At 46.9% G+C, this 23640-nt stretch overlaps 1 protein-coding gene across 1 annotated transcript in view; it reads right to left on the bottom strand.

The window, feature by feature from the left end:
- Window positions 1-1850: 1850 nt before the first annotated feature.
- The window catches only part of PTPN21 (protein tyrosine phosphatase non-receptor type 21), a 61626-nt gene continuing 39836 nt past the window's right edge, over window positions 1851-23640 (bottom strand). The window contains exons 11-19 of the mRNA XM_054567181.1: window positions 19609-19669; window positions 18922-19006; window positions 12661-14099; window positions 8607-8744; window positions 7516-7737; window positions 5405-5533; window positions 4973-5207; window positions 4383-4543; window positions 1851-3236 (exon numbers count right to left, since the gene is read on the bottom strand). Of these exons, the coding sequence (XP_054423156.1) occupies window positions 3108-3236; window positions 4383-4543; window positions 4973-5207; window positions 5405-5533; window positions 7516-7737; window positions 8607-8744; window positions 12661-14099; window positions 18922-19006; window positions 19609-19669 (2599 nt within the window). The 3' untranslated portion in view covers window positions 1851-3107. The remainder of the gene's footprint in view (window positions 3237-4382; window positions 4544-4972; window positions 5208-5404; window positions 5534-7515; window positions 7738-8606; window positions 8745-12660; window positions 14100-18921; window positions 19007-19608; window positions 19670-23640) is intronic.

Here is a 23640-nt window from a genome sequence, read left to right as displayed (position 1 = left end):
AAAAGAGTTCCTTTTAAAAAAGATGTTAGTCTGATTTTAAAAACGACTTACAGTAAACAGTAATTCTTGTTTCCATCTGTCCACGCAAGTCTCAATCAAACCTGCACTTAGTAAATTGCAGCTGACCTCCAGTTTTATATTTTAATACATATAAAACTTTATATTAGATATAACATATATATTTAAATTTTCTTAAGATTGTGAACATTACCCTATCAACCCATTTGAAATCACTGTTTTCTCCTGACAACGAAAGCTTCGCAGAAAAGTTGACCGTGACAAGCTACCACCACTCAGTCCGAGAACCCAACACTCCCCTCCGTGTTTCTGCCTGGACCTTGCTCTTTCTGGAAGATTCTAAGGAAGCACAGGTACAGCTTCTGTTTTAATCCTGCCAAAAGGTTTTAAAGGCTAAGTTCTAGGGCTTTCTGAATGCTTCACAGTAGATGTTCCAGGAAAAAGTAACGATAATGACTGCAAGTAATATTCCACATGATATTCTAAAATGAACTTCCTGTGCTCAGAAGTACCAGCTAGACTATTTCATCAAAAGATCCCCGCTAATCAGGAGAACAGATGCCAGAGATGCCAAAATGTGTCCCTGGGAAGCACTGGTTTACAATCTACTTTTTGTGAAAATGTACATTTTGGTAATTTTGATTTGAAAGTAATAATATCAAGGAACGAAAAGACACTAAGATACTGAAGCATTGCGTGAGTTTGGCAGGCAGCAACATTCTCAATTCAGACAGGGCAGAACTATGAAACCTCAATGTTTTAGAGTTCGCTCTTGAAAATCACATTATTTCAACGTCTATAATGTAGATTGATTTTTATTCAGAAATACTTCCATATTCACTAATGGGAGTCCAAAGTTTAAAAACTCAAAAGCGAAAAGAAAATTACAGGGTCTTAGAAGCCTTGTCAAACACTCAACATTGTGACAGTGACATTTAAACCGCAAACCAGCCCTTGTCATTTCCTTATTATCAAATTATTACAACAGGAACACAAATATACCATATATTACCTTAGATTTTGTCTTACAATATGTTCTTGTCAGTGGGACACTGTAAAATGTGTAAACCTGACAGAAAAGCATTTTTAAAATACCTACCATGGAAGAAAAAAATCATCAGAAACACTCCTGTCCTGTATACAGTGTGGAGACGGGAACTAGTACCATAAAAAAGAAACGTTTATTCCATTCTTCTGAGGCGCTCATCCTGAATATTTACACTTACGTCTATTGCTCTTTAAACAGGACTCCTGAAAACAATTTTAGGTTTAAAATAAATATTTTGCTCCTAAGTGACAAATGTGCTCACTTGCAATGTTCCTTTTCACTAATACCTTCTGAATTCCCCGTTTCAGTGGTTGGTTTCTGGGTGCCTCGGCGTGAGGCAGACCCACAGCTTGAAGGAAACCTGTCTCACGGCTGGTACCCCAGACCGAGTGATCACAGCAGCAAGTTCAGCCGCTTTAGGAGTTACCATGGGAACTGGAAACACCCCTAGGATATTGTTATTTGGGGAAAGAGCCCCAGATCTGACATTTTGGAAGCTCCATGTTTTGGAGAAGCAGCCTCAGAAGAAGGAAGAAAGAGGCAGCTCCTTGGCTGACCATTGGATTAGTCCTTACCTTCTGGACTTCCCGCTGTGACAGGCCGTAGGCAACTCTCTCCCCCATTCAGCCTTGTTCTGCCCACTGCAACGGGGGAGGCGTGAGTGAGATGCTAAAACTGACGTCAGGGGATAGGGAGCTAAAACCACAGCAACCTCTGGGAGCCCCACAAATTTGGGCTGTGGTCCTGGGAGAAGAGGTGAAACTCTTCTCTTCTTTCAACCAAAAAAAAAAAAAAAAAAAAAAAGTCCCTTCAAGGCTTCTTTTACTGATAATATAAACTTGATTTTATTTGTTAAAAAATAGAGGTTGAGGTGGAAGAACTCCTAGGAAACAGTAACCGGCCTTGAATTTCCTGGGGAGACCGACCTCTGGAGGGGGGTGGGCAGTCAGCCCCAAACTCCCAAGCCCCCATCCCAGCATCTCAGTCTGAGGACAGGTAATACTGCTGTTGTAAAGACAAAGGCATCCTGCGCTTCCCACCCTGCATTTACACCGCCCGCACTTCCGTCTAGTCCTCCGACGTGCCCTGACTCCTGACCTCCTCCAAAGCACTTCCCTGTTGCTGTCGCAGATTCATCTGTAAAGCACGTACATTAAAACTCAGACTTACTGTTTTTTAACAAAAAAGTGCTTAAACCCACCCTATGCCATTGTTTTTCACTTCATCTTCAACCAATAAAATCAAACTCATTGAAGTTCATGAGTAATACTGAAAAAAAGTGAATCCGATTATTCTCTCTCGTTTTTAAATAATGTGCCTTCATGCCCAGCTTTCCCTTAACTGACTCATTTCCGTACCTTAATGAGTTGAACTCTTGTTCGGAAATACAGAAGGTACAAATATATAGAATTTTTAGGATAAAAAATTTTCTGAATATAAAAATGCCTTCTAAATGTTTCAAAATAACACTTTTAGAGTCTTGTAGTTTGGATTTGAGAACTAAATTGTTAAGTACCCAAGGTTTTTAAAAAATATCAAAAGATAATAACATGGTTTTAAATACAAAGTTACAAAGGAACCACTCATATTGGTGGATTATCCTCAAGGAAAGTTCAGTTTCTCAACAAGAAAACCCCAAACAGTTTAGCCATAAAATAAAAATTCCATTAGCAAAAACCTGTTTTAGATAGAAATCTATGCATGTTAATGATTGCCAGAGTTGCCCAGCAGAGCTTCGGTAAAATACAGAATTGTCTAGAAAACGCAGTCTCCAAGATGTGTGCAAGTGCTGCACGTCGGACAGACCGGAGCAGGGCCAAGCCCTCGGCACCAAGTCCTCCTCCTTCCGCACCTTCCCGGGTGGAAAGTCCCCACGGCCTGTGCTCTGCACACTCCTCCGCGCACCGCGTTCCCACGGCGCCTGTTCACCACGCAGCGTTCTGCGCGGGCGAGTCGAGGGGGAAGTGTGAGTTAGGCACTGCGCCCTTTTCTTACTGTAAACGCTTCACACGGTCAGGTCCCCTTCAGACGCTGTGGGAGCTTATATGAGCCTGGAGCTTTTCAGAAACTGGATGAGAACTCTGTACACGAACGTGTACTGGACCAGGGTCTGCACCAGCATCATCCTCTGCTGCCTCAGCATGTCCAGCACCCTTGGGATGTCTAGCACCTGGAGTGAGAGAAACGGCGGTGAGGGGGATGCACTCCCGGGAGAGAGAAGGGGGCGGGAGAGTTGGTGTACCAGCAGAAATCTGGTTAGCGGGGCCGGAGACGGCAGCCTCCTGACCTGTCTGCCTTCACACCTTCTGCATATTTAAAAACAAAACAAGGACCTTTTGGCTCTCTGAGCATCACCACGGTGGTGGCCAAGAACAAGGGCCTTACAAAAGGCAGCAAAGGGAGCCAGGAAGAAACTGGTCAATCCATTTGCTAAGAAAGACTGTTTGATGTGAAGGTATCAGCTACGTCAATACAAGAAATATTGGGAAAACACCAGTCACGAAAATTCGAGGAACCAAAATCGCATCTGATGGTCTCAAGGGTCATGTTTCTGAAGTGGGCCTCCTGGTCTGTGGAATGATGTAAGTGCATTTAGAAAATTCAAGCTAATTACTGAAGATGTTCTGAGCAAACTCCACCCGACTAACTTCCATGGCTTGGATCTTACCCGTGGCAAAATGTGCTCCGTGGTCAAAAAATGGCAGACCAGGACTGAAGTTCAAGTTCATGTCCAGATACCCATGGTATTTTTACTTCATCTATTCTGTAGTGGCTTTACTAAAAAACACACCATCCGATTCAGAAGGCTGCTTGCTTATGCTCAGCATTAGCAGGTCCCAGGGCCCTCAAACCCGGAACATGATGATGGAAATCATGACCCGAGAGGTACAGACATGTGACTTGAAAAAAGGAGTCAATAGATTGATCCCAGAGAGCAGTGGAGAAGACACAGAAAAGTTTTGCTGATCTATTTATCAGCTCCATGATGCCTTTGTTAGAAAAGTCAAAATGCGGAAGACGCCCAAGTCTGAACTGGGAAACCTCGTGGAGATTCATGGTGAAGGAGGCAGTTCTGGAAAAGCTGCTGGGGACGAGACAGGTGCGCATGTGGAATGAGCTGATGGACAGGAGGGGCCCCCACTCAACAAACCTGTTTGAAACTGAGCCTTTTATGGGTGACAAATAAAAAGATCCTACTTGTGGGGAAAATAAAAACAAAACAAAAAACTAAGGAGCTTCATTCAGAAAGGGCTGTTAGGCCACGAGGCCCTCCTCTTCCCCAGACTTCTCCCCCCACCAAAAAAGGAGTCAGCACCTCATTGTGTTCCAGGCAGGCAATCATGATCTCCGACAAAATGACGACACCAGTCCTTCCCACCCCGGCACTGCAATGGACCAGCAACGGCGGGTTGGGGCTTTTTGGTTCACTGGTGCTATTTGTGTGGCGTCGAACAGACTGGATCTCTTCAAGGTATGCTGGGAGAGATCAACGAAACGGAAAAATACTCAGGATTTAAGGCAAATGAAACCGATGCTTCTCAGATTATGTCCACAGATGGAGTGGACTCCAGGCAAAGAGCGCCGGCTGCCCGTTGCCAAGCCCCTCCGCTCACCGCCCCTGCGGCTTCGCTGAGTCGCCAACTCCGCCTGGGCTTCCATCTCCTCATCTGCAAAATGCAGCGGAGGAAAAACTCCCCAAGACTCACTCACAGCATTTTGCTCACTACCAATGTATGCTTAAAAACCTCCCATTAAGCCTCCTCTAAACTCTTAAAGTCTTTCTTTAAAACGAGTCTGAAGTTTATGTAAGACAACACGGAGGACGTGTTTCAGGAACGTCAGTCACCCCTCGGTGGCTGACGCAACAGCCCCGGCGGAGGCTGTGCTGGGGACGGCGACACTCACATAAAAAGCCCTTGAGGTCCTCCGGGCAGCCGTGCTCGGGCCAGTCTGTGTACTGCAGGTGCCAAACCGTCCGCTCCTGCCCCGTGAGCAGGTGCTTCATCTTCAAGCCGGTGGTGGCGTAGCAGCCGGAGTCCGTGCGGAAGCGGGTTGTGATCTTAAACCTTCCGTAGGTGACAGTATTGTGCCTGGAACCCAGTCGCGGCCAGTACCTAAAGCTCTTCTCCCTCCCGCCCTCCTGTGGAAGACAAGTACACAGTCAGAACGCAGCACAAGATCCGGCGCCGCCTGCCCCGCCCCACAGCCCGCACGTCTGAAATTCAGCGTCACCATCCCCACCCGCCTCGTTCTCGAAAGGTCAGGATTCCCCCCATGATTAACACTGACTTTTCATCTGAGGCTGAGAAAAATCGATGAAGAGAAATGAGGACTGACCTCCTCTGCTGTCAGCATCGCTATGATCGCAATTCCCTGTTCCCACACCATCTGCCAAAAGTCCTGACACGTGTTCTGTAAGGGCCCCTGTGTGGCGATATAGTCCCATTCAATTCCGCTGACAGAGACCTAGGATGAGAAGAGACTGAAAAAATTAGTATGTGTATATGTACAAGACATGCATGTACATAGGCACGTGTGTACGTTTGTTTGTGGTGATACCAAAAAGTGAACTAAGTTTTTCAGAATAAAGAAAGGCTTTCATCTAATTCTTTTTCCTTCTTAGTACAACTTCCATTACTGATGTCTTCATAAACTTACGCACTGAATTCATGTAGCGTCTATGTGACCTGGAGCAATTCACTTAACCTCTCTGTATGTCAGTTCCCATGCTAAAATAAATTATCTACCCTCATGGGGTTGTTACTGGAGCTCAGTCAGTCAATACATACGGTGCCTTGAACATAATCGGTATTCAGTACGTACTTGTTATTGCTGTTGCTGTGGTTCTTCTCATAAAATCAAGTATCAACATCACAGTCTCCCAAATTTCAAACAAAATTTCCCCTTACGAGGAACTCAACATACCAGAAAAAGTATTAGCTATTAAGCCAAAACCTAAGTTAAATGTCAGATTTCTAGGAGAAAATAATCTTCCGACATAAGGAAGCCTCACCGCTGACCTGAGTGGAGATCGCCCTCCACAGTGACACTAAGTTTCCCCTTCAGATTTGCCCTCCGGGAGAACAGTCTGCACTGATCGTTAATGCAGTCAGGAGATCTACGCTAAAGCTCAGCAGCGCGCGTCCTTACCGACCGCAGTGGCTTTCCTGAGCGCCCACCGAACGTGGAGCCCGGGCCAGGCGCTGTTCTGCCCACGCCCTCCCTAAGGCCACCCGGCCCTGGTCACAACCCGCAGCCTCTCACGCGGGCGCCGTGGGTGGCACCAGTTACACAGCAAACAAGAACCAGGGAGCAGGGTCTGACGGGAGCCTCAGGGGAAGGTGTCGGCATTTCTTTATTTGGAGCTAAACACCAGGACGCCCCACACGGGACAGTGTGTAGAAGCTCCAACTCCACCATTCTTCAGGCTGCCTCTGAAGACTCTGAAACACCACCATGAAACTATAATACAACACTGTTCGATTCTTATCCATCCGAACAGGAAGGACTGAATGAGTTTTTCCAAAGAAATGCCTGCTTTGTAGGAAGATTGTGCTGTGTTAAGAAGCACGTGCACAGATCGCCAGGGACCACCAAGGAAGGGCACTGCCGTTCACAGGCAGGTCGCCAGGTCTCTAGAAAGCCTCGTGTGTGAAACTGCTCTCATCACAAATCACTTGCAAACTAACTAAAATGTGGGAAAAGAAAAACAACACCTGACCATAGGTACGAACTCATTCAAGCGCTAGAAGGAAATTTCTCCTCCCACAGTAAGGAACGGACCCCCCCCCCCCCCCCCCCCCCCCGCCAGCAGAACGCCATATGCAGCAATGGAGACGGCAGAGCGGCTGGCTCCCCTCACTCCCTGCTGTGAACCATCCCTCTTCCCATTTTAACGGTGCAACGTTACCCCAGTGAAGTGGCATGATACTATTTCCAGGAAAAAAGTGGCGCTACTTCTTCAAAGGACAAAATAATGTTTAAAAGTGATCACAGTGAGTAGGCAAAGAGAACGAATGGCACCACCGTGGGAAAAAGCTCTGGTGAAAACACCAAAAACCCAAAGACTTCTGTTACATAAAAATGCACGTAGGTTTGTCATGAGAAAAAAATCAATTCTAGTTTGTAAATTCTCTCAGAAGCACGTGAAAGAAATCTTCAGATTTAGAACGGGACAGTTCTAACGTTGGACAAGTAAAGGCTTCAAATCCTACAAACACTGCTGGGGCAGAGTTGTTCACCACGTGCATGGAGAGAGCAAACATGACTTTGGCTCTGTTGATAGACACTTTCTATCCAGCCCTGATGTGTGGACTTTCTAACTAACAGGATGAAACTGGTTCATAACTAGCGTATTTTTAGAATACAAACATGAGTATAATCCCAACAGCCTTGTAACTTCACTCAAAACTTCATGTCCCGTTTACTATTCTAAATGTTCCTCTCACCTTAATATGTGATGCGTTGATATAACCAGTGTTGTTTTCTTTGGTTGGGACCAACTCCACTCTGGCATCGTCATAGGGAAGCACATCTTGGAATCGATTTCTTTCTGCATTTTCAGGGAGTCGTGCCGTTGAGCATTCGCCGTTAACCAGACGTTTTTTAAGAATTCTTTCGTATTCTGTGAATACCATTCCCTGTTCTAACCGCTGTTCCAGAATTTTACACTGTAAAATAGAATATGTGGAATAATATGAATATAGTCACATGCTGCAGCTGCACTTTGATTTTACATTTGAAATCTTGTTTTCTGTTTAAAGTCTAGCATTATCTAATACTGAAACCAAAGTTAAACTTTTACCAAGCCACAACAATAACAAATGAAGTAATCTTATTGGTAAGAGATAAATGCAAAGTTCTGTTTAAAGGTGAAAAATGGCCTAAAGCAACCTGTCGAATTCATTTTCTCTAAATTTATGGTCAGTTTCGTGACTCCCATGAAAGAGAAAATTCTCCTGGAGAATAATAAATCCTAGAATGGGATAATCAATTCTAACATCTGTTAACAAATGCTTCAATTTTATAATCTATAATTATATTAAAAACTGAAAATAATAGTAAATACTGGAAACCATTTCCAGGATCCAGTTGTAAGCAAATTAATCCTTGCTTAGCATAATTCATGCCTGTCTTGGTCACAAAGGAAGTTTTGAAAAATTCATTAATCGCCTACCACTGAGGTAAACTTTCAGTACAGCGAAAGCACCCAATGTCTGCTTTCTTTCCTGTGTGCACTCATGTGCATTTGCAGATTCCCTCTGGCTTTAAGGCCATCAAAAATCGAGGCTGCCACAGGGGGCTGGGAGAAGGTAAAGAACAACATGGGGGGGGGGGAGGGGGAAGAGAACATTCTAGTCAGAAATGATCTATGAAGACAGTAGCTATAAATCTGCCCCTATTTTAAAGTCCAGATTACAAAATTCCTTACCACTCATGTACTAAACGTGTTAGGAAAGTTACTGTGACCTCAGGAAGCAGCCCTGTCGCAGCTTCCCCACTGTCCCCAAGGGGGCACACAGCTCCGCCGCGTACGTACCCTCTCGTCATTGGTGGCTCTGGCACACACTTCCTTCCCTTCGTCGGGCAGAGGCAGGCGAGACAGCGAGAGGCCATTCAGGGCCGCCAACTTGAGAGGACCCATTTTTTTGGCATCTACTCGGCTCTTTTTCATACCCTAGAAAAATACGGATATGTGTATATGAAATATACACCAGTACAACACCTTTGGAAAGACACCTTCAAAACCGGAGTGAAGGCTGGAAGCTGAGTGAGGAGAAAGCACACTCCTCCCACACACACCCACAGTCGTGGGACAGGCATCGGGAGGAGGGCCTTCCTTTCAAGGCCAAGGCCCTGATACGTCTCCCAGATAGAAGGTGGTTTTGAAATGCAGCTGGTTTCGGGGTGCTGTTGTAATGGAAGGTGAGGCTCCAAGCAGACAGCATTCCCACACCAGAACCCCCAAATTTCAAAACAGGGCAGGCCAAAAAAGTCAGCTGCTGTCCTTAAAAAGGGGCTTTAGTACAATCAGATGATTGCAATAAGCTTTGGTGTTTGTCTTTTTTTTGAAATGGAAATGAGCCCTTTAAATCATTCTGAAGAAAGGAGGTGTCCTCTGTTCCGTCCTACATTGCATTTCAGACTGTGCAGCCTGGACTGGATCACCCCACCTCTCAGAAGGGCCGTGTTTTTAAACCAGGACAGTAAGATGGAGCTGAGAGCTCCATCATGACACCGGGAAGGTCAGGCGTAGGAGAGTGAGCGCATCGACGGAAGCTGGCTCCTGAGAACAGGTGTTCCTGAGCGCATTTTTAAAGCAAATGGCTTTCTTCTCTAAGGCAAATAGCCCAAGAATGCTAAGTGTCCTTGGATGCTCCATACCTCCTTGGAAGCTACAAGTTTATAACAAGAGCAGCCCCATTTTAAAAGAAATGGTTTGCTCAGCTGCCTCATAAATGAAACCAGCTCTACCAGCCTGGGAGGGAGGGAGGGAGTGGGAGGGAGAGAGAAACAGAGGGCGAGAGACTAAAAGGTTGCTGCGCCGGCGAAAATTTTGTTTCTAATGTATGCAAAAAATGGTGAGATGTTTGCAACTGGCTCTCCAGTGGGGGAAGTTCTGATCTGCAAAGTCTGCCAGTTCTTACGGTGCAGATATTCCCACCATGGCCAATTTCAAACTGCCAATGTAACATCGATGGAATCACAGGAGTCCTGATCATTTAACGGTCAGTTCTCACCAGCGAGTACAAGGTTGCTCCACATGCCCCAGCATGGGTATGCAGGATGACGCTGATTGGCCAAAAGGTCAGCTCTAAATCCAGTATTTGAAGAAAGGGGCATATAATCAAAAGCAGCCTCCAATAGCTCTTACTTAGCCCTTAGAGTGCAAGCACATGGTTTTAAATGCGCAACCTGCACAGCGATTTCTTAGATGAGAACCGCCACACAATACTAAGGGTGCAACAAAAAGTAAATCTTTATGTAGCACTCAAACCAGTCCACCTTTCTCAGATAACAATCAAGTCCCTGGAGGTGGAGATGGGTGGAGAATTCTGAAGTGTTCCTGCTTGTCTGCAATTTATTTCACTGTTTTTAATACTAAACCTTAATTCACATTAACGTGTGAACTGAGTTTCTTTGTTGTAACAGTTAAAACAGTATCATGGCAATAGGGTTGAGTTCTTCAATTCTTGGGAAGAAAGTAGGTTAAATGTGGGGATGCAACACACAGTAATAAGTTAAATTTGAGCACTTGCGATGTGCTAGGACCTCACTTTATCCTTCCAACAACTCCCTGAGGTCATCTTCCTTCACAAAAGAGAAAACTGAGAGAGATTAAACAGCTCGTCCAAGGTCACATAGCTGCCTCCTTGTATATATAGATGGTAACTGTGTCAGAACAATAAAAACTACCTTCATTAAAATCTGTTCTGCTGCATCATAGAATTCAGACAGCGTTTTTCCTGGCTTTCCTGATGTAGGCTGTCACACGAAGCCAGAGCGGGCGGAGCAGAGATGACTGTGCCTGTGAGGCAGGGGGAGGAGCCGAGGTTCTGGTGCGGGAAGGGTCTGCCCCACGGAGCAGAGAACTAACAAAAGGGGCAAACTCTGGACTCAGGTGGGTCTTCCGCTCGGGTCCTGCACCTTTCCCCTGGCCACAGCTCCCACGCACAGCTCCTGTGAGGAGAATCCCTTATGGGAAAAGAATGGGAACAGCACGATCCAGTCACCTGGCTTTATTAATACTGTAGGTCTTAAAAGTCAGTGAGAGGGAAAATTTGTTTTTAGAGAACCAAAGTGATCAAAGTCCTCATATTTAGCAGAACTTGCTAGGCCCATGAAAACCGCACAGAGACAGTAGGCTGGAATGCTGGACCGTACTCAAAATGAATATCATCTGGGGAAAAGATCCGGGTCACGTAAATATGATGGATAGTTCCTGATGTAATAAGGGAAGAGTACTAACTGTGAAAGCACAGTTACTTTGGAAGACACATCCACACCCTGTTCCTACCCTCAATCACGGATTATGAGCCCGCATTTTCGGCCAATCTGAGACATTGGCCTTTACTGTTCAGCTAGGAGCGTAAGAATGTACTCCCCCACCCTCCCAAAAAAATTGAAAGTAAACTTAAAATTCAAAACCAAAATTCATTAAAAGACACTTACATCCATAGCACTATTGTAAGGAGCTCTAGTTTATGTATACGTATCCATTTCATCAGCACAATAGTGTGTGAATTTTCTTCCCTACTTATGAAGATGCTTACAGCATCTCAGAGGATCTAAAACTCAAGGCCAGAACCACACCTGCGACGGGCCCTCAGGTCTGAATTTGCAGAGTGTGGCAGAGACGAGGAGTCCCAGCCGCCAGGACAAGGGGAGCAACTGGGAGACAGAACGGAGAGGTCAGCCAATCACGTCAGGCTGGCCAGAGCGCAGGGCGTGGGGAGTGAGGGCACGGGCCACGAGGCAAGGCGACTCAGAGTCGACACACTGAGGTGACAGGGCCACCAATGCCTGGCAAAGCTTGGGGACTCAAAGTTAAAAGAATCTGGTGGAAAGACAGAGAATAGCGAGGCTTAGATAAGCAATTGCTACTTAACGAAATGTTATATATAATATAACTCAATGCAGAACAGTGCCCCAGATAAGAGAACAGGTTGCAGAGATAAACACGGGTTTTAAAATTCCAGTTTAGTCCCTCCCTCGCTGTGTGACCTTGGAAAAGATACTTAATATCTCAGAGACCACCTCCTCATCTGCAGGAACAAGAGGCCTGTTGTAAAGTGGACAAGGTAAAGGAGCTGACATGCTGGGTACGACGTGCCGGGAATGGCCGCTGGAGAGGATGTGCGTTCTTTTAATTTTGCTTCCAAGCAGTAAGACGTGCTTACTTGGTTCATGGTTATTTATTATACTGATTATTAAAGAGCTATACTCTCTGCAAGGGACCTTCCTGGGATTCTCAGTTCATTTAATCTTTCTTTTAAAGAGGCCTGGAGCTTTCCTGACAAAGTGCCATCTTCCCCACTCCAGGATCAGGTTCCAGCCTTCGTCGATGACGGCCCAGCCTCTGAAGCTGTAGCCACACGACTCTGACAGAAAGACACATTAGGAACACTCCGTGGTCGCTGCTCTCAGACTTCACTCGAGCAAACCGGCGACAGAGCAAGCGCAGCCCTGGGCTGCGGCGCCAGCGCCAGGGGTTGTTAACAGGAGGCTCACAGAGCAACTGGGGCTGAAGTCACACGCCCTGAGCTCCCTTTTCCCTCCCACTGCACTGCTGGAGCACCCCATTCATTCTTCCTACCCCTTTCCACAGAGCTTCCAACATTTACACTGTCACCAGCTAATTATCTCCAGGAAGACCACTAAAATCTAATTAATTTCTATTCTTTTGTGTTCAAATAAGACAAAAATATGGTAAAGAGGGTGGAGGGGGTAAAAAAAACCATTAAAACAGAAGCTGGAAACATCAGAAGTAATGAGTCCAAGACAAGACCCCCAGAGGGCAGAAGGTGCCGAGAAAACGCAGGTTGGAGGGTGGCTCAGGGCTGCCTGAGGCCCCCCTGACACCGAACACTCACCCCTAGCGGCGGAAGGCCTTCAACAATGTTCTTCTTTCCTGAGAGGAGGTCGGACACGGGCCTCTTCTTCAGAGAATCCCTCCTGGCCCGGTACCTCCCCGACGTGGTGAGGTCAGACTCAGACATGGAGGGGGTGAGCAGCCCGTCCCTCCTGGGCCGCTGGGCCTCCACTAGCACGTGCACGGGGCTGCCCTCCCTCCCCCTCCTCTCGGCCTCTGCGAGGTGGGACTTGGGCTCAAGGATGTGCAGAGGGCCGACGCCGGGAGCGAGGGAGGCACAGGAGTAGCCCGCCTGCGGCTCTTGGGAGTAACCGCCCCGGGGCTCCCGTGCCCGTGGGGAGAGCACAGCCGGTGCTTTGTTTTCTTCCTCGAAATCCTCCTCCTCTTCGCTGCTGTGTATCAGCATGGTGGCATCTGAAAGAGATTTGTTGTGACCATATCTCAGGCCTTCCTGCTCGGCCGTCTCTCGTTTTGTTCTTTCAGGGAAAACATTTGGCTGGGAGCCCGCTGAGCTAGCCCGCGGGGCCACATCCGCGGCTGAGGCCGACATGGTCCTCTCCTTGAGCCTTATGCCTTCAAAGCTGTGAGTCAGCCCCGCGATCTCGATGCTGTTCCTCTTCTGCAAGTGGGCGTGCCGAGCCACGGTGAGGGGCTCGCTGACCTCCTGCAGGGAGTGAGCCACCGGCAGGCTATCCTCTTGGAACGTCTGGACCGAGTGATGGACGCGCCTGGTGATGAGATCCGGGTTGCTGCTGCTGATGTAGAGGTGGCGGGACAGGTCCGGGGTGCTGTTGGCCGGCCTCGGGTATGGGTAGGGCGGCGGCGGCCGATACACCTGAGTCCTCATGATGTTGGGAGCTGGGTAATCCTGGGCTTGGAGCTGCACGTTGGTCAGCTCGGGCACGCTGACGGCACCCACCACAGGCCGCCTCTCTGTGGGGTAGGGGTACGGAGACTGGCTGTGGAAACTGTAATTCAGGTTGAACGGATAGTGGGCCGACTGGGGAGAGTTAAAATGGGCGTGCTCCCGGATTTCAGGCTGGCTGTAGACCAGAGCGTCGGGCCTGCTGTAAGCGTAGGAGTTGCCGATGTTGAGGTTTCTCAGCGAGTGGCTCTGCCTCTCCGCGTGCACCATGCCTCTGTTGAGCTGCTTCATCACAGTCTCGTAATCGGGGGTTGGGCGGTAAGATGGGGGTATCAGCGCACTGTGCCGATGGGACGGGACATAGTCGGGTCTCATGACGTCACTGCCAGTAATACTGGGGTTAGAGGACATGGGCGAGGGCTGCAGGTAGGGCTGCGGGTTATTTAAGGAGTTAGTGCTGTGTGCGCTGTAGACACTGCCATTCCGGATGCGGCCGTTGAGGTCAATCTGGGCTCGATCCAAGCTTGTCTGAGAGTGACAATAGTATCCGTTCTGATTGGTCACAAAGAGGTTATCTGGGGAAAAACATTTAAAAATTTATTTTAAAATGAGATTTTTTAAAATGTATTACATTGCACTAGTTACTCCAGACAAATATTGAGATAGGTCTTGAATGTCGATGACATTTTCAATGTAGTTGACGAAAATCCATGCTGAAATGACGTGGCTTTCCCCACACAGACTGAGGGACCCTGGGCAGGTCATTTCCTGCAGCCCTGCAGCTCTGCCTCCTCCAAGGACGGTGCTCAGCACCCGGCCCCCAATAAAGATTAGGCAAATCTAAGTCCCATTTTAAGAGTATAGTTGTATCACAAAGCATCATCTTTTTCTGAAAGTCAAAAAAGTGTTTTACAAGAGATGAAACTGACTTCCTGAAACTCTGGGGCACTGGAGGCAGGGACCCCACTGCAGGCATGGGGTCACTGACTCTGCTTTCCCGCCGGTGGGGGCGGGGCCTGTGGGTGCTGAGCTAGTTCAAGCACCAACTGTCTGCGAACACTTGCTTAAATGGAGCTGTAGCTTGCTTGTGCAGGTTCTTCCAGAATGAACATAAAAGAGCACTAGTTCAGCAGAATCTGAGCTTCTCCAGGTCCAACAGTGTCACCAGTAGCTGTCCGCCTCACCAAGGGGCAGAAGCCAAGAAGAACGATGCTAAGACAGCCACCTCCACCCCCAACAGCCCACTCACTTCAGTGAGGCTGAGACCCACAGCTCAGAATCAGGAGCGTAATCTAATCGACAGCAGCTGCATGTGTATGTGTGGACCTGTCCGGGGCAGGGAAGAGGCATCTTCATCCAGCCCATCTGTAGTTTACCTGAAACACTAACAGGTGACTTCTAACGCTTCAAGAAAAGCAACATTCAAGTCCTTCTGAGAACAACCTTTGAAAGGCATTCTTTTTGTGATTCAAAAGCCTCGTGACAACTGATTTTCAAAGTGAATGCACCACAGCCCAGTGTTGGGACTTCACTCTGGTGGCAAAGAGCCACAAAGGAACAGGACTCTAAGGTACCTCCGCCTTCTTCCTGCTGATGCACGATGCTTCCTTGTCCCAGGACTCTTCCCATGCCTGGGACTCTCCCCGTGCCCAGGACACATATGGCCTCGGAGTCAGGAGCCCCTCCTTGTCTCACGGCCGGCAGAGCACAGGCCCTGCTCCAGCCTCTCTGGACTAGCACGCGCGCCCGTGCCTGGCCACCCTGCCTCCATGCTCCTCTGTGTACCCCACAAACCATCCACTTCTGAGCCCAGATTGTAAAACTCTACACTAAGAACTGATGGGGAGAGCTGACTGGAATCCAGTCAAATAAAAGGGCTGGGCTGACAGGTCAGAGAGGCCTTGAGGGTCAGGTGGGGGGGTGGGCACGCCTGTCGGTGGTGGTCGGTGGCCCAGGCCACCCCTCAGTGCACGTGGGATGACGCCTCCTCACCGCCAGAGGTCAGGCACCGCCGCAGGGCTGGCTGTGGCCAAGGGAACGTGAGCAGAGGGCTGACGGCCAGGTCCCGTGCTCCCTTCCCCGTGCCCTTCTGACCAGCCACATTCCAGATGCAAGCAGGGTCCTCCTGCCAGTGCATGGAGGCCAGGGAACTTGAAACCTGAGCAAGGAGTAACCTTGACGGTGTGAGCCACGGAGAGTCTAGAATTGTTTGCTCCCACGGGGCAGCCCTGCCTATCCTGACTGGGCAGAGGCAGGTGGGATGAGGGCATTCTGGGTGACGGAGCTGCAAGGGCGAGCGAGCCCCCTCCTGGAGGGTGTGCTGGGCGAGGCTGCACACCAGGCGGCCGGAGAGGGGGAAAAGGGCCGCGGGAATAAAGTTGGAAACAAAGCGAGAGAACGTCGTGCAGAGCTGAATACCAGGGAAAGGAACGATCGCCAGGGAGCCGAGACGATCCCTTGGCAGCTGCGTATCCGACAAAGCTGGGGGAGTGGCCTTTCAAGATACCAGGTCCTGTGGCACAACCAGTGAGAGGCTCAAAAAGAAGAAACTGAACCAGATTGGGAGCAGAGGGACTGGGAGAAGGAGGAGGTGTTACATGCAGTTAGAGACCATGCAATACCATAGATCCGTAACGTACTGGGTGTTGAGGGAGGAAAAAAAAGGAGAAAAGAAAACTTGCATGCAGTTTGTCATCCAAGTGACCAGGAGAGTGACTTTCATCATAAAGAATATGGAAAAAGGCACTGGCTAGTAGAGTGAAGAGATCAAATTTAATATTTTGATCAATGTCCAGCAAGTTTGTCATAGCTGGTACTGTTTACTGACTGCTTAGCATGAGGCAGGCCCTTGGCTGAGGGCTTTGCATGCCACAGCCCCCTGAACTGCAGGGCCACCCACCAGACACGGCAGTGTGGGGTTGGGGCCCCGGAGGGGGGGAGGAGTGGGAAGTGCAGGTCTGACACCCATCCCTGGTGAAATCTGTGGTGTGGCGGAGCCTGCAAAGGGAGGGAAGGCGGCCAGGGACAGACGGGCGTTGAAGCCATGAGCCACAGTGATGGCGCAGAAGGAGGAGGAAGAGCCCAGCCCACTTAGAGCTTTCAAGAGGGAGAGAACGCTGGAATTTGATGGTAAGGAGGCTGGGTGGGGGGCTGGGGACCGGAGAGGGCAGCCTGAACAGGGTAGCAAAGGCAGGAGGAGTAAACGGGTAACCAAACAGACACAACACACCGGTGTCACTCTCGGAAGAAGGGGGTGAAAAAGAAAAGGAAAAAAAGTCACACCGAAGCTGGAAGAGAGAAGAGAGGGGGAAAAATATTAGGATGTCTGTAGACCCAGGCAAAGGAACGAGTAGGAAAGAAACATTTAACAACGCAAAGAGAAGAGCCTTTTCCCAGGAGTAAGAGGGGTTAGGGTCGCAAAACCAGACAAGGGCAGGGTGCGAGGAGGAGCGGATAGTAAAGGTGAAAAACATCCCGAGATGGACAGTCTCAGAATCTACACCCCAAAACACTGCTCCCCTACTGCCTACCTCACTGCACAGAAACGCGCATCTTCACCAAACAATACAGTCCCTTCGGGTTCCCTCAGGCGTCACTTCCTGCCAGTTCCCTGTGTGAGCTGAATGGACCATTTTACTCTCCAAACACCCTCTTCCTCACTCTGTGAGCAACAATCCCAAGCAGGCACGCACCCCACTCACTACCTGTTGAAACCGACCCATCCTCTGATTCCCAGAAAGCTCTTCTCGAACTCCCCAATGCGAGGAATCTCATTTCCACTGAATGGTACAGAATTGCTTGCTCTCGCTCATCAAAACAACCATGTTCTCTTTGTATTTAAAATATTTGTGAACTTGTCTTATCCCCAACTATTAGAGACTAAGCTTCTTAAGATATGGAATGACTTCTCTGCATGAATCTCATTGGCCTTTAGAGTACATCCTCGCAGACAGAGTAGAGAGTAAATGTTACATGAATACTTGAGATTCAGCTTTGGAAGCACTTTCTTAAATACAGCTCCCTATTCTAATCAAGTACAAAATAAAAATAAAATGTTTAAACTTCTACAATGGGAGGTCTCAGACAGGGAAAAGACAAAATGGACCTGGGACACCTTGTTCCAGAAAACAAAGAAGCACTGGAAGGTGTATGGTGTGTCTTAATAGGACATAGTAGGAACCAGCTTGAAGAAGAGCCAATGAGCCAAATTCGGGATCACGTGAACATCAAATGTAATACATATGATCCAGCCATTCCCTTTTTGGCATTTACCAAAGAAATATGAAAAACACTAATTCATAAAGAAATATCTGCACTTCTATCTTCATTGCAACATTATTTACAATAGCCAAGGCATGGGAACAACCTAACTGTACACTAACAGGGCAATGGATAAAGAACACGTGGTTACACACACACACACACACACACACACACACACACACACACAGAGCGCAGAATACTACTCAGCCATAAAAAGGATGAAATCCTGCCATTTGTGGCACCATGCGTGAATCTTGAGGGTATTATGCTAAGTGAAATAAGTCAGTCGGGAAAGGACAAAGACCATACGATTTCACTCATCTAAGGAATATGAAACAAAAAAGTAACACACAAACTAAAAACATAAGCTCATAGATACAGATAACAGAATGCTGATTTACCCAAGGGGAAAGGGGGTGTGGGGGAAGGCAAAGTAGGTAAAATGGGTCAAATATGTGGCAACCTAAGGAAACTAGACTTTGGGTGGTAGGCATGCATTTGACTACATAGATATCAAATTATAATGTTGTACACATGAAATTTATATAATGTTATTAGCCAAAGTCACCTTGATTTTAATGTAATTTTTAAGAAATTTAATATAGTAGTCACGCCCCTCTTCCCATGGTTTTGCTTCCTACTGTTGGGTTTACCCACAGTCAACCATGGTCCAAGAATATTAAATGGAAAATGCCAGGTATTCTGAGAGAAAGAGAGAGCAGTCACATAACTTTTATTACAGTACATTGTGATAATTGTTCTATTTTAATATTATTGTTAATCTCTTACTGTGCCTAATTTATAAATTCAACTGTACCACAGGTATGTATGTATGAGAGAAGGCACAGTACACGTAGGGTCCGGTACCACCCGCGGTTTCCAGCATCCGCTGGGGGTCCTGGGACGTGTGCCCGGCGGATAGAGGGGGACAGCTGTACTGCGTATTTTCTACCCACGCCCAAGAAACTGAACATAATGGCAGCCTCTTCTACGAGTCTGGCTGGCTGTAATCATGACAATGATTTTGGATGACACTTTAGCAAAAAATCATCCTGGCTCCGAGATTTCCAAATCTTCACACTTTATTCACACTGTGATAGCTTTGCAAGGTGCTTGAGGAACGGTGCGCCTTACCTTGAGAGGAAGTGTACGGTTCTGTGTAATGCCCGTTGTAGTGCAGCTGAGGCGGCGGAGGCATCACGTAGGGCTGAGGTTTAGGCTGAGAAACAGAAAGTTGAAAACAGGGTTAAAACACGTTGACTGTATAGCACGTGGAAAGTAATTTTCTGCGGGCTTCTTTCTTGCCACTAAAAAACTTCAAAAGGAGTCAGAAACATTTTACCTGAGAAGTAAACATAAAGACCCCATAGCTACAGCTGTCATTTTCACTGCTTCCCAGAAAGGCAATGCCAAGCGCTCTATGCCGATGTCAGTCATCAGACAGCACAAGGAAACGTGATGGACACAGATGTCATCAATTCTTACACAAACGTTTGAATATAAGCAGCTTACATGTAGCATAGTTCATCTTAATAGGCACGATGGTCCACTGTTTTAAATATTTACTAACTTCTGATTATGCTTGGCTAATAGCCAAAATTTTAAATAGTAGGTTGGACCTAACATCTAAATATGTATAATGTGTTACATAAATATTGGGCTTAACCTATGGAAAAATCACCATTTCTTTGATCAAAAACAATCACATATTGACATATTTTTGTGGTTCAAACTAAAATGAGCGCTGCCACGAGCCTATTTTAGACGAAAGATGATGCCACTGAAGTAAAAACGGCCGTCGTAGCTTTCCTCCACTCTTACCAGAGACATCCTTGAAGAAGACCTCCTCCTAATCAGGTTCACTGTGACGGTCTGAGTTTGCCTATGAAATAAAACACGTCTTTGAGAAGACCTTAGATATATACATATATATGCTCACACACACATGATCTTCTTAATTCTACCAAAATAAATTAATAAAAAGGTAAAATGACAAATTCTCTACTGCAAAAATATCTAGTAATCTGACCATAAATTTGGGCAAAGGGAGAATCTCTGTCCTCACGTGAGGCCCCTGCCCCTTCCCGCTACCCAAGTCTCTCCGACCACCGAGTCTCCTCACACAGCATCGGTTGCCTGGGTACCAGAAGGGTCAGTGGCAGTAATTTTCCCTGGTCCATTCAGGAGAAGCCACTGCAATACCACAGCTGAGGGGGAAGGAGGCAAGGCCACCCACAAACCCATCCCAGAGGAAGCAAGATGCAGTGCAAATGCATCTGTCCTGTGGGCCTGGATCAGCACAGAGCACCCCATCATCAGTGGCCGGCGGAAAAGCCAGAAGCAACAGGGGCTGCCTTTAATTAAACGTCTGCAAACATAACAAAGAGAAAATTTACAACTTCAATAACTTAAGAAGCTGTATCCCTTCTAAGGAACTACGTTAGGGAAAGCAAAAAAGAAGAAAAATTGGTTTCGTGGGCCTGTGGTAAACCCATTTATTTACCTTTCTTTCAAGAAACCTCTGTCTGATTGGTTTTAAATGCACCTTTTAAAAAACGAGAATATTAAAAAGGGTTGACTGACATTTATCAGATAAGCTGAGTTTAAGCTATTCACAAGTCCCATCTCTGAATAAAATTAGGTCAAAAAGGAACAAGAAACAGAAAAGCCCATTTGTAATTCTATCATTTTTAAACAGAGGCAGGCATTTTTTGTTTTTGTGTGGTCAGTTTTGTCGAAAATAAGATCTAGGAACCTAAATACTGAGGATTCTTGGCTTTGTTGATGACTTACATAATTTTGTCAAAGCACTTGAACAAAACCTCTCACCATCTGTTCCTGGCTCATGAGCTTAGGTGACATGCAATTACTGATCACAAAAATATTTTGTGACCTTTCGTTCTAGTGTTCTAAGGACTAATTTCTAGACAATCCGTGATTATAAACTGAACACTCACTGTGTTTAATCAGCACATTTACCTTAATTTCAAGCCTCGTTGCTCATAAACTAACATTCTTAGAACTCTAACCACTAATATCCTACGTTCAAACCCTGTATATTAGCTTAACATCAAGTGACTACAACCACTTTTACCACATGACTTTTTAAAAATTAAATGCTTTCTTTAATAATTTCCTTTCATAATCTTTGGAATGTAATAAGCTTGATGATGAATAATTTCTTTTTTCCAAAGGACACTCCATTCTGCCAGTATTTACGTTGCTCAGCAATAAAATGGATGCAAATTCTATGACACTACAAAAGTGTCTGGATGTGATTGGTAAAATATTATGTGTACTGGGAAAAGAAGGGAGCCTCCTTAGTGAAACAGGTCAGAAGGGTGTGTCTGGGCTTTTTTTTTTTTTTTTTAACACTCCTTAACTGCATGTTAATATATTCCTAAAATCTGTGTCCAGAATCTGAAGACATTGCATTTTGTAGCCTTGAAATGCACTTGGCCTTTGCTCATTCTCCATCACCAGGGCTAGGTTTAGGCAAACCGGTCCTCTGAAGTTTATATTTAGTCCAGAGACTCACTGAAATGGACTGAACTTTGAAAGTACCATGAATTCAAAACCCAGACATGAGGAGAAGGGATTGCTGATAGAATCCTCCAACACGTCCAGCATTGCCCAGCCTGCAGCACAAATAAACTTAAGCATGTTTAACACAAAGTCCAAGGACACAGAGCTTAGGACACAGGCAGCGACTCCCCCCACACTCTCTCTTTCGGCTCCCTGGCTGGCAACACCCAGGATGCGGGCAGCACTGTGGAGGCTGCTTCTGCTTCCTACCAGTACCCCTTCCTCTTGCCAAATTGCTCGCTGGAGCCAGCCTCACCATCGGTTCTAGTACTCTAACCTCCTCTTCTTGCCACTGTTTTCGTAAATGCAGTTAACTGGGAGGTCAGTTATCCTAAACTTAGTACACAAGAGAAACCGGTGGTACTGCTGCTGGTGTTTTCTAGACTTTGGGGGCAGTTTACAATGCTGATGGGTACTGCTAAAATGAGACAGATGAAGAACTCTTAGGGGGAAAAAAATCACTGGCACGCGTGTGCTGGGGAAGACAAAACAAAAAAAGGCTGCTAGACCAAGTCAAATAAATGACAGCACTTGTTGAAACAGTGCTTTACGTGGAACCCACACCAGCCTTCTGAGGGAGGACGGTTATTATCCTGATTTCACACATGAAGAAACTGATACTTAGATTAAGTAAATTACTCCTGGTCACATGGAAAAGAAGTAGCAGAACCGGCACTTGAAGGAGGCAGGTCTGTCGACTTGCTGAGCACGGCTCCCAGCAATTGATTACTTGTCTGACTCCCCCACCCCAACCCCAGAGATCTGTAAGCTCCATGGAGGCAACAGTGTACGCCTCGGTGTTGCCGGTGCTGGGCACACAGGGGAGCCCTCAGTGTTTGTTCAACAAGTGACACAGTGAGGGAGGTGTAAAGCAATGCTTATTACTAAGCACTTACAGTTGAGCTCGTATTTCTAAGAGTTGTCTGAATTTTGCTTTGCGAGCTTTTTTCATATATTTATGGCTAGTGCAGAGGAATGAGATTTTGATGAACAAAAAAATGTGCTGGATGGTGGAAATGGCTAGAAAATGTTAGTCTCTGTGACTTTCCTCAAATGGAGCAGGGGTTGCGCTACCTTCCCCCAGGTCTCTCACAGTGTCTTCAAACCCTGCAGGGGGCCTCAAAGAGGCAGGGAAACCCCATCCCTGTCCCGAGGCAGGGCCTTCTCCAGCAGTCTACTGATTCCAGAAGTCTCAGACACAGGGGACACTGGCTGCTCTGTTCCCGGACAGAGCCGCAGGGAACACACACCAGCCCTCTCACTGTGCTCAGCAAGCAGCTTGCTGGGGGCTGAAATCCAACTCCCCCCTTAGAGAAAGTCTGCTGGAACTCCATCACTTCGCTCTACAGACTAGGACGTAGCGGTGGGGTTGAGGGTAAGACCATCCTCTACTCCCCTCCTCAGAGGGGGGAGAGAAAAGCCTTCTACATCAAGAACCCTCTCAAGATTCCTCCCCCCCCCCCCCCCCCCGCTTTCCTCCTGTAAATCCTGGAGGCTGATTATAGCTCGGCCAGTCCTGGGGTGGGGGAGGTGGGGGGGTCGTTTAGAAGAAGTCATTCACCTAGAAGACTGACATTATCTTATTTAACTCCTAATCAAACCCTAAGGGGATATTAAGTAAGGCTCTATTAACCCCCATTTAATAAATTAAAAACAAAAAGACTGTTGTTATCTAATATTTTTAAGACTCGAGTGACTTAAGAAGATCCTGTTACCTAAAGTGCCTTGTTTGTAAGGGGAGGGAGCGGGCAAGGCTGATGATGGATCACGTGACTCTTTAAACTCTGAACTAGAGTCCTCTGGGTCAAGAGCAGATGCATCTCATCAGGCCAACCCAACACCATCATGTTATCAACATACAGCAGGTCTGGGCGGTGGTGAAGGGGACGAGGGATGAGGTCTTCCTTTCTCTGCAAACAGAATCCACCTCCTGAGTGACCAGTGGCCCCAGCCTGGACCAGACGTCCAGCGTCCACTGTCCAGCTCCGGCCGGGCCCGCTGCCGTCTCATCAAATGCCTACCAGACTTGAATTTACCCATTTGGACCAGGAGAACAAGTCTGCCGCCACTTTAGAATCACTATAATATTGAAAGTGACTAAACAGTCTGGGTTGAGAACCTTAAAAGAAATGACCATACAAAAATTAAAGTTATTTTCCGTTTTGTTACCTATCAAAAGACTAAAAGCTAAGAATTCATTTACTTCACCTGGGGAACAAGTGTTCCCAATGCAACATTTCCCACAGAATGAAGTGGATATCCACCGTC

This window comes from Pteronotus mesoamericanus, unplaced genomic scaffold (genome assembly GCF_021234165.1).
Source record: "Pteronotus mesoamericanus isolate MK-2021 breed Mesoamerican mustached bat unplaced genomic scaffold, CSHL_Meso_final contig_182, whole genome shotgun sequence".
Lineage (NCBI taxonomy): Eukaryota > Metazoa > Chordata > Mammalia > Chiroptera > Mormoopidae > Pteronotus > Pteronotus mesoamericanus.
This window is presented reverse-complemented; position numbering and strand designations above follow the sequence as displayed.